Genomic DNA, 11926 nt, shown 5'->3' with positions numbered 1-11926 from the left:
CCTTACCACCTTCCAAGTGTTTGCAGATAATTTCCTTAATTACTTGCTCCACTATCTTCCCTGGCACAGAAGTTAAACTAACTGGTCTGTAGTTTTCTGGGTTGTTTTTCTTTCCCTTTTTGGGGATGGGCACTATATTTGCCCTTTTCCAGTCTTCTGGAATCTCTCCTGTCTCCCATGATTTTCCAGAGATAATAGCTAGAGGCTCAGATACCTCTTCTGTTAGCTCCTTGAAATGCATCCTGGAATACTCATCAGGCCCTGGTGACTTGCAGGCATCTAACTTTTCCAAGAGATTTTTAACTTGTTCTTTTTTTATTTTCTCTTCTAAACCTACCGTCTTCCCATTAGCATTCACTATGTTAGGGATTCCTTCAGACTTCTTGGTGAAGACCGAAACAAAGAATCATTAAGCATCTCTGCCATTTCCAAGTTTCCTGTTACTGTTTCTCCCTCCTCACTGAGCAATGGGCCTACTCTGTCCTTGGTCTTCCTCTTCTTCTAATGTATAGATGAAAAGTCTTCTTGTTTCCCTTTATTCCTGTAGCAAGTTTGAGCTCATTTTGTGCCTTTGACCAGAGATTATTCTATGGCCATTCCACTAGGGACCCTACCCAGGTACACCATGGGTTTCTTTCTGAAGCTTCTTCCCCAAGTTTTGTAAAGCCTTCAAATAGAAATGTAACCTCACTCCGCAGATTGTAATTTATTTCTAAGAGAATATAACATACTCCATTTTGGAATGCGCTGTGTATGGTTACTAGGATCTATTACCAGGAGAGAAACACAGAGGCTATCTGACATATAATTAAGTTGTGAGTCCAATATTCTCCTCTTCAACTCGCTCTGCTTAAGCTCTGATGTCTTTGTTCAGTACCTGGACTATCTGGCACCTTTATTTGGCAGTTAGAGACTGCTGATGCAGCTTATCAGTTAACCACAATGACTGCTAGCCCTTTCCATTAAGTATACAGAACCACCTTGTATCTGGCCATGCTCTCACACACTGGAGAAAGAGGGCGCAGAGAAACTCCACCACTCAGTACATTGCTGCAGGACCATGTGGATGGCAGCACGCTGAAGCACAAGGACCAGTTAATGTAACTGGTAGCGCTTACTTGGCCAGCGGGAACCCATCCCCACCATATCCCATGAAGGACACAGGGCTGAGACTAGGCTACACTTTTACAGGAACGACAAGATATGCTGCTTGCCATGCTCCTTCAGAGGCCCCAGAATAAGAATTCTCGAGTGATCTCTCCCATGACTAATGCGGGGATGCAGAAGGTGCTCTCCCCACAACAGGACTCAAAATAGAGTTTTATTGCTAGTAAAGTGCTGGGTTTTTTCCCTTCAGGAATTTGACCAACCTTGAGAAAACTGGAAATCTCATTTTGGGCAGGAATGGGGAAGGAATGGAGTTCCTGGAAATTCTAAGGAGGGTGATGCCTATTTTTTGGTGGTAGACTAGGAAGCAGCAGCTTTAAGTCTTCATCAGTTCAAGATACAGTAGAGGCTAGTTAGATGCAAGACTTCGTTACACAAAATGAAACGCAACTTGTCACACAGAAATGTATTTACACAAATCTATTCCATAGACAAGTCACACATACATTGTACTTTAGCTTTTGGTGCTCTGTAAATTCATTCATTCAACAACTTTGTTGCTTGAAAAGAGTTCTCTTACATTTTCTATATTTTGACCTGGTGCAAAGAAAAAATGTTCCCTCGGCATGTCTATTCCTTTAACATCTACTCTTTAAAAATTATTTTCTGTACAATCAAAATTAGTACAAAAAACCCAACTCACTGGCAAAGTAGAAAGAAGGACCTGTCTCCTTGCTGTATGGTATTTTGGGACATGCTGAATTTGGGAAATAGAAAGATAAATTAGCCTCTTGCCATGTATATACTTCCAATCTTCTGGAAAGGTTGACACTCATTTATTTCTGAAGATTGTACGTTCATGAAGATATTTTTATTTCTTTAGTTAATAGGGCTGGATATTTTTACTTAATTTTACAACTGAGTGAAGCTGAAATAAAGTAAGCCCCAATAAGCTCTCCTTCTGAACTGTAACACTGAGGGCTCCACTTCTTACTTTAATACAAAAATAAAGATGAACAGATATTGAGCCTCTGTTACACTCCAACAATAACCTCAGAGGTAGAGTTAAAAGAGTTACAATAAAGTAAACAAATAATTAGGCTTTTGTTTTTTCAGCTGTATCACTGAGGTCTTAACAGTTCCAAAAGACACCTTTGGAGATGGTTCACTCTTAATCCCTGAAGACTCGTTGAAATTTATAACGTACCCACCATTGAACTATTTAGGATATTAGAACTTATTGCTAGGACAGAAAAACAGATAAAAGGTTAGAGAAAACACCAGACCAATAAAACATGTGCAGAAGAGAGAGGGAGAGGTCCAAGAACCAGCAAAAGAATAAATAATGTATCTGTGTAAAATCAAAATTTTGTTTTACACAAGTCTTTCACACACACAAGGGAAGTTTTACAGAGGACAGCAATTACCTAAAACATACAATTTATCCAAACAATAAACTAGTGGGAGGTAGTTGTTACAGGAATATATTTGTCCTCACAGCTTGAATTGTCAATAGAAAATTTGATAACTCATGATTACCCATCTCTGGATTCTGGAGATAACAAACAGCCCATACCTACCAGAAAGCCATTATTCTTTAGAACCATTAAACGAATTAGTTCTGTAGGCATGCCAATCATACATATATTGTTGCTTTGTTTTAGTGCTAAGTGCCTGTTTTAAACTTTTCACACTAAGAATTTATATATGATTTAAAGGAGCCAACCTTTCAAACCTAGAGCCAGATCAAGTGAATATCAGAGTCTTTGTGTTAATGATGTCCAGTTTTAGTGTTTATTTGTAGGAGCAAGAGGAAGGAAAATTGTTTAACATTCTTTGAATGTTTTAAGAAAAAACACAGATCTGGGTGTTGCTCCATCATATGTTTAGAAGTAACACTAATTTATGGTGCCCATATAGTTTAGCTACTTTCCATCTGTTGAAGAACATTCAACTTCAGGAACTGAAGCGATGACAAAATTGTGGCACTCAAGAGCAGTGACAAAGACACCAATCGGATCTCCTGAATTGCCTGTTATTGTAGGCATCTAGCAGAAACAATCAATTACACAGCATTAGCTAAAAGGGATCTTGAAAACTGCATCATCCTAGCCTTTACTATTCAAAAGATTTAACAGGTATAGAATGTTACATTCATTTCAGGATTCAGATTCCTCTGCCATGGAGGAAGAAATGTAACTTTCAGCAAATCTAATTCTCTTCACTGAACACTGCCTACTGTTTGCCATGATATTTACTTGCCTCAAACTAATAAGGAAGGTGAAACTTTCAGAGATTTTACTCACTGATTAAAAAAAAATGTTAGGAGAATGCTTTAAAAGCAATTAACACACACACCCCCATGCAGTTGCCCTTTCAGACTTCTTCATTTTGCAACACAAGTGCTCAGATAGAACAACAGTCTGATATTAAAAGGGAGTGATTCGTACAGGGAGGCACTTGATATCACAAAGAAAGCACCCATTAGCTTCAAGGACATGGGGACCTTAACACAGTTCATCTTAATAGCAATGGGAAATCCAACGGTGTAAATGAAAATAAATCTGAGAACTCACTTGGGCAAATTTATTCTAGAAATTATTTCTAAGTGGGAATGGCATAATCATATGGAAGTTATTCATCACTAAATATTCCTGAAGAATTAAGTAACATACCCAAATCAAAAGTTTATTTCCAGGATATGTTGGTGTATTCACTATATGGATGCTATGCATACACTTGAGATTAATAAAATGTGGAAGAAAAAAAACTACTCTAATGCAAGTTGTTCTAGCTACCTGCTTACAGTATAGTCCAAAGTGACTGGGGGAAGCTTAAAATATCTAGCATCTCCTAGTGTAAGTGACTGTTAATACATCCAGCAAGTTGCCCAATAGCAATTTACTCCACATGCTGCACATCTATTAAATGCTACAAATAGATACTCAAGCAAACAGTCACATATTGATAAATGGAAGCAGAATTTTTATTATCCAGAAACAAGGTCGTTATTTGTGGGAAAAGTAACCAAACTAAATGCCACATTTGATTTGAGAATATCCTATATTTAGCTACAGCATTAGGAGTCATCTACTAAATACCTGATGGCAAGCCCAGAAGGCTAAAAGATACAGGTTAGCTGATTTATGTTAAGGCAGGCAAAAGATGATATGCCTGAAGATGGTAAGAACATGCTATCATCCAACAAGCCACCTATGATGTAGCACTGGCATCAGACTGGGCTGAGGCAGATTTCTGTGGCAAAAATTTCAAGCATTCAGATATAAAAAGGAAAGAGGGTCAGCAGTTCAGAAAAGCAAACCGATAACCACCCAGAAGAGTTCAGAAGAACATCTAGCTTCTGGCAAGACCAACTTCTGTAAGAGAAATGCAGCTTGGATTTAGGTAGAAGGACACACCACCAGAAAAATCTAGCATTTTCAGGTTTCTTGTCACACCACCAAAACATGTGTCATTAGATTGTCTGAAATATATACCGACAATGGATTGAAGCTGAAAAACCAACAATATAAAAACTAGAGTTCTACGGTATGTTGGAACATCAGAGAAAAATAATTTGAGATATCTGTTTTGCTCCTGTACCATGATTTCAAAGACCTGCCAAATTGTGACAGGTAAGAATGATGTACAAGGTAAAGTTGCTCGGGAAAGTTACGATCAACAACCAAATTCCAGATACTATTTCATATCTAGTTTTATTTAAGATCGGATTTTTTGAGGACTGCCTTTTCACCAAGAAGTCTAAAAGCCTTCAAACAGTCACTCAATCAAGACAGTAATCCTATAAAAATCATAATAAAAGCTCCATTTACATGAATGTCTCAAAAAACTAAAGATGGACATGAAAGAGCAGAATACTTTAACAAATGTCAACATGGGCCAGTGAGCACAAAGACCTATTACTTAAACTTTACAAGTTACTTTCTTTTCAATTCAGCTATATCATATGAAATTTCAGCTGAAATATACTTTTCCTCCAAATCCAGCATCAGAACTTTACACTGTCATGTTGTCTGTATCTGCATCATTTTTTTCCTGAATTAACACACACGAGCAAAGATCGGACTTCAGTATGATACTTCAAGACAGACATGATAGATTCTGTTAGCAGAATCTTAACTCTGCATTAAGCTTTAGATTTTTGGGCTTGCAAGTTTTCATAACAGACCATATTCATCCATAAGGAGAAAAATGCAAAACTTTGTCACAAAAAAACGTACAAAGATGTCTAAAGTTACATGACATCCTTTAGCAGACCCTAGGTCAACATTATTTGATGAAGAAACTTTGTTAGGTCAATCATACTCAGCCAAAAACTGTTGAATAATCATATTTTCAAGAGATGATCCTTCTGTTTTGATATCTCTGTCAAATCCTAAGCCCCCTTTAAGATCATGGACAGAGTCTTCAGTGGCAAGTTCTTGCAGCCATTTTTTCCTTTGGACGACATATTATTTTAGTGCAGGTTTACGTGGCTTTAGAGATTCTTTGCATTGTATTTTTCAACCGGTATCTCACTTTGTGTTTTAACTTAAATATTTCAATGAGGTTAGTGCTAGTGAAAAATGCCAGACTGACAACTTTGGAGACTTCTATTTGTCACTGAAATCATATAGCAAGCACGTATACATGAAATGTTCAGAACAGGACTTATATTCTTGGGTTTGCCAAGAAAAGGAGGCTCGCCCACACAGAAATTATATTTTCCTCAGATGACAAATTTTTTTATACTGTTAATGTACATTACTAGCATTATTAAAGCAGTGGTTTTATCATGCTAATGTTGTGAGAACTAGAAGTCAAGTTTTGAAATGGAAGTCAGTTTTGTGACAACACTACAATCCTTGTTATAATGAAGAAACAGTCAAGGACGTAGTGTTAACAGCATCAAGAAAAGCCTGTGACAGACTTGCTTAAGCTGGTATCCTTAGCAGCCTCTCATGCTGGCACGTCATCTCCAACACTTGTGCCTTATTAAAACTAGCATACCTGGATCTATTTTCACTCTAATCAAATAACTCAGGTTTGCAATACCTTGCTTATTAGTTTTATGAACCATATTCTGTGTCTACGGTTATAGCTTTTGCTGCGATGCCAATGGCTGAAGCTTGAGATAGTAAATACATCCCTGCACAATGTAACAACGTAAAAAGTTACAAATAACACAAAATGTTTCCTACCATACATAGCATGCGTCTGCTCATGCGCACCATACTGTGTTGCTGTAGAAGATACTAAACCAGGCTGTGCATGTGTTGGTGGTGCCATCATTCTAGTGTTACCCTGTATTACAGGGCTATAAACATGAGGATGCTGTGTCCAATAAAAATAAAAGACAAATCAATTAGTTAAAAAACACGTCTGTACAAAAGTTAAATACACCCTTTAATCAAGCTCATACAGTGCATGCTTAAAGGCACTTAATGATAATTTGAAACGCTACAGCTTGCTTTGCACTAGCTACAAGAATTTTTTCAAAATATACCTGTCACCATTATCCAGATAATTCTGCAAACTTAAAATGAGAAACACTTTCCACAAAAGGAAACTAACAAAAGGAACTACTCTGCTGATCTTATGTTGACAAAGGGTCTCTTTAAATTGAACAAAATAAGTTTTAAACTATACCATATCCCATCCATCTTATCACACCAACTATTTTAGCAACTGCATCTTTTAAATCTACATCCAATTAATCATTTGAAAGAGATGTTCCACCATGGGATGTAGTTAATGATGAGGTACAGATATTCTGTATATAAGATTTGTATTTACTATTAAGTGGAGATTAATGTTTGTGGAGGGCTATGATGTGAAGTGCAAAGTATCAATATTTCTGCAGTATTTGAATACTAATTGTAGCAATTATATGATGTAACAGAAGACACAGTACACAGAATTCCAGAATTAAGTCTTAATTATACATCTGTTCCAATATGAATGCAGCAAGAGGAAACCACACACTAAAGGAGTCTTACCTGAGACTGATAATGTGGCACGTGCTGCACAAGAGGCTGATTAGGGAACTGTTGAGGACTATAGGTAACATACTGTGTTGAATAGGCTGGTGGTGTAGCTACAATAGGGGGGCCTGCGGCTGAGGCAGGGTGCATCATGGTGCTCTGATGATGCTGGTCTTGGCGTTGTTGTGGCATATTTGGTACTACAAAGCAAGGAATATTTCACATTAGGAAGGAGGATCTAAAGTATCCAGGTCTTTCCTGAAAGTTTTAAATTAAAATTACTGTGCTTAACTAGAATATCCTCGCTATCAACTTTAACCATGGTCTGTAGAAGTACGTTACATGGGTATGATTCTGAAGAGGAAAGATGATAAGCTGAGTTTGTAAATTAATTTAAAAATCTTTCTAAATGCAAAAAGGTAGCTTCATCAGCACAAAATGGAGCTTTCCGTGCAGGGGATTTAAATACTAGCAGCTCTATATGAACCTGGTTGTTGAAGAGAAATGTGAATGCCCCCATGTTCACAAAACTGAAATTGCTACCAAAGGGATTCCAAAGGAAGCTGTTCAGAACAGAAGAACTGTTTTATAGAGGAAAGTAACTCCTAACACATACAAGAAAACACTTGCATATTATCAAGCGACCACCTCATCTGTCAACCAAGAGCAGGAAAGAAAATGGCTACACTAGTGGCCACCGAACCTTAGTGAAGGCATGTGCCCAATTTTTCCTTAGTGGAGCTAAACTCTTACCTAGCACTGCAAAGAAGTCTTGACTGCGGCAAGCAGAGACTGCATCTAGTCTCAATATGCACTTTAAGAGCTTGAACATTAACATATTCTACATAGCCTTGGATCTCTCAGAAATAGGAGCATGGTTGACTAAAAAAAAACTCTTAAATATACATTTGGTAAAAATCAGTATTACCAACCCCAAGTGGTCAGAAATCATACTTAATAAACAAAACATATTTTGGGTTTTGATTTAGCTTCTGGGGTTTTGTTTGTTTGTTTCATTTTCAGGCTTTTCTCCACAATCATTAGGGCAATAAACTTGATTTTTTTTAATTAAAGCAGAGATGCTCACGTGATCAACTGCCTCCAGGAGCCGGAACTTTAAGAGCACCCCCAAATTTCCAAGAGTTGTCAACATTGTAGAATTAGAGTATTATCTAAAACATAGCTATAACAAGACAGACAGTTCCTGCCTTCCTTTCACTTTATGTGCATTAAAAAATGCAGATAATGCACTTAGCCATACATGCACACCAGTTTCCAGTTTATCTAGCAACAGCTTTCACTCATTGGAGAACAGTATCTAGCCATAAAAGTATTATGTTAAATCACCTCCGTTATTTCGGTGTAAGAGGGATGAAAAGGGACAGTGAGATACAAGGACTAGCAGCAAACCATTTTAAATAGTTTTCCAGTAGAATAAGGAGGGAAGAAAATAAACCTTTTCCACCAGGGCAGTGTAGAACTTAGTGGAAAGAGTACCATATACAGAAAATATTCTACTAAGGTGTAGCTCAATGCTCTGCAGCAAATTGCTAGAAAGAATCCCTCTTTAACAACATCAACAACATTTAGGAAAGAGTCAGCTATTAAAGAATTCAAAATATTTGTAAATATTTCTAAATTTGATTTTCCTGTACTGAATTCAAAGACAAGCAATTCTCCAGTAATCAATCTTACAGCATTTTCTTTTTTACAAAGATAAAAGCAATGTATTTATCTTTTGCATTGTGATTTTCATGTATTTGTACCAATTTAAAATACATAAATTAACATGAACTGGATAAAAATGTGCATGTCTGTTACTCTATTCATGCTATATGCCGTCTAAAACCAAACAGGCAGTATTATTCTCACCTTTACCTGCTCTATAGGTCTTGGCTTGGTTCACTGGCATGGGAGTCATGGGAATAGGATACAAAGGCTGAAACAAAAGAGAACTCAGTGAAGTTATGGTATGTTTTTGGACATGTTTTTAAATATATGAGCTTTAGAATTTTCACTCCTGAATCTAACAAAACTGTTCATAACCACTCTGAAATTAGAAATGTTCTTAGTTTTTTCCTAAGACCAATTGTACAGTTTTTATTCCCATAATGGGATAAGACAAATGATTACATTAACAGCCTGGGAAGGAGACAGTGCTTCCCTACTATGTAGGTCCCCGCTGCGATATTAACCCTGAAATAAAAGCTAGCGTACCCTAGTTTTCCAGCTCTATTTATAAACTTCTTAGGAGACGACTAGGTGATCACTGCTATCTATACTACACTCACCTACCCAACACAGAAGAGTATGAAGATGCCAAGCATGACTTATAAATAGCACCTTCTTACTCAGAACTAGTCCCTGCATGTATCCAGGGTAACATCTGCTGATTTTAGTACATGCTTATTTTTCTCACTGTCTTTTACTTGTTACTACAGCAGAGCCAACATAGGTGCTGAAGAGTGAGCTGGATCCTATTCGGTCTCTTTGATGACTCAAGTTGCAACAATTTCATATACAGAATCAGATTCTGCACTGTTATATGTCTGAGGTGGTTTAGCAATGGTGATGAGGCATGAGCCAGAATGGAAATGAAGCTGGATTCTTATTCCAGGTTGAGTTTGCAGGACACACAATATAGGCCCAAGTTTTGAAGTCTAGGAGCCTAACTTTAGGCACCCAAGGGTTGCCTGGTTTTTCAGAACTTCTTTTAGTGTAAGTGGGTGGTATTTTACACCTTTGAAAACCAATTGTTTTACCAGCTGCTTAAATGTATAAATTTTAAGGACAGAAGAGACCATTAGATCATCTAGTCTAATCTTCTATGTAACAAAGGCCAGAGAATTTCACATAGCCACCCTCTGCATTAAGCCCACTAATCTGCATGTAGCTAAAGTATCTCTTCCAGAAAGGCATCTACCACTTTTGATTTGGAAATATCAAAGAGATGGAGAATCCATCACTTTGTTGGTAGTTCGTTCCAATGATTAAAAATGTCTGCCTTATTTTTAATTTCAATTTGTCCGGCTTTAGCTTCCAACCATTAGCTCTTGCTCTACCTTTCTCTGATAGACTGAAGAGCCATTCAGTACCTGTTACTGTCTCCTTATGGAGATTCTTATACATTATAATCAAATCACTTCTCAATTTTTTTTTTAAAAAAGCTTAACAAATTGTGCTCTAAGTTTCTCACTGTAAAAGCATTTTCTCCATCACTCAAAAAGTTTGTGTGGCTCTTTTCTGTATCCTTGCTAATTTTTAACATATTAAGGATCATATTAGCCCTTTTTGCCACATCATCACACTGGGAGCTCATGTTCAGAGGTCATAATGGGCAAGCAACTAAGTCCTTTTCAGAGTCACAGCTTTCCAGGATAGAGTCCCCTATTCTGCAAGTAGGGCCTGCATTCTTTGTTCCGAGATGTATGACCATGCATTTGGCTGTATTAAAATGTGTTGTCTACATGGGCCCATCTTATCAATCAGTCCAAATTGCATCATATGTGCCCTGGACTCATTCCTCATTTACCACTCTGCCAATCTGTGCTGTATGCAAGTTTTATCATCAGCACAGATTTTATATTTACTCCAATATTTTTATTAATGATCTGGGATAGCACCAGGCCCAGGCCTAGTACCGATCCCTGCAGAATCTCACTTGAATGCCTACATGTGATTTAAAAGACAGAAAAGTTGGGTGAGGTAGTATCTTTTATTGGACCAACTTCTGTTGGTAAGAGACAAGTTTTCCAGCTCCAAAGAACTTCTCATCCACTCTGTCTCTCATATACCCTGGGATCAACATTACTACAACAACACTTCAAACAATATGACTTGTAATGCAGCAGAGACCATATCCCCCAATCAGGCACGTGTTTCCAGGCATATGGGAAACAATACACCATCCCTGCCCACAGTGCTTTACAATAGGTACCTAACTTTCAGCACTCAAGTTAGAAGGCTTTGTCCATGAAACCTCTCACTGCCCTTTCCTCGGTCACTGTAGACTACAACTGCAATTTTAGCTTATGCAGAATGAGTATTAAAGAAGCTACTAGGCTGAACTATGAAGTTACTAGATTTAGAAAGGCTTCCAATGACTATTTGGAGCCTTTTTTAAACTGTACAAGTAACTATTTTTCCTGAGATTAATTATTTAGGATTTGTCTGAGAGACTATTTATTTATTACCTGTGAATTTTAGGTTTTATATTTGCATACTTAAACAATAAATCACTGCAGACACTATGTAGGCAACTGATACAAAAAAGAAAAAAAGGACACAGAAAAGGAGGAGTGAAGTACATTTAATTTTAAGATGACACAGTAGAACATTGTTTTAGTGATTAGAATGTTGTACCTCACTTGAGTCCCAGTAAAAGAGATCTTAAAGACTAGTTGAAAAGCTATTGCATAATTAATTTGAATTTAAAACTTTATGCTGCTATATTTGCATTTTAATTTTCTTTTATGTGACATCACTGAAAAGCTATTACCATTCGAAGGGTAACAGTGTATATTATTTAGTAGTTACCAAAAATAACCCTATCACATTCTAGTTACATGAGGATGAGCAGCTATGCTAAGAGAAAATGTGCTACTGCAATTTGCATGTTTGATGGTTTTTTGTCCTAGACTAGAGTTTCATGGTATCAATATTTGAAAAGTTCACAGTCGTACCTACTACAGGCTATTTGTCAGCCAGGAATTTGTGTAGATTCAAAACAGTGGGATCTAACTTGCATTTGGGAAGCTACCAGATACAGTATAGGCACCCTTTGTTTAACATTTCAGAAGGATCGCTTCAACATTACTGCAGTAATCCTTTTTTCT

The 11926-nt window shown here is 37.2% G+C and overlaps 1 protein-coding gene across 12 annotated transcripts in view; it reads right to left on the bottom strand.

Annotated features, from left to right (window-relative positions):
• The window catches only part of ATXN2 (ataxin 2), a 70226-nt gene that overhangs the window by 14861 nt on the left and 43439 nt on the right, over positions 1-11926 (bottom strand). For 7 of the 12 annotated variants that reach the window (XM_032800653.2, XM_032800656.2, XM_075060122.1 and 4 more), the window contains 4 exons: positions 8964-9030; positions 7107-7291; positions 6309-6441; positions 1811-1864 (listed from right to left, as the gene is read on the bottom strand). In XM_032800653.2, coding sequence (XP_032656544.1) covers positions 1811-1864; positions 6309-6441; positions 7107-7291; positions 8964-9030 — 439 coding nt within the window. The remainder of the gene's footprint in view (positions 1-1810; positions 1865-6308; positions 6442-7106; positions 7292-8963; positions 9031-11926) is intronic. The other 5 variants (XM_032800649.2, XM_075060123.1, XM_032800651.2 and 2 more) reach the window with 3 other exon arrangements.

Source organism: Chelonoidis abingdonii, chromosome 22 (genome assembly GCF_003597395.2).
Source record: "Chelonoidis abingdonii isolate Lonesome George chromosome 22, CheloAbing_2.0, whole genome shotgun sequence".
NCBI classification, from domain to species: Eukaryota; Metazoa; Chordata; order Testudines; family Testudinidae; genus Chelonoidis; species Chelonoidis abingdonii.
Note: the sequence above shows the minus strand (reverse complement) of the source record. Positions and strands in the feature narration are given on the sequence as shown.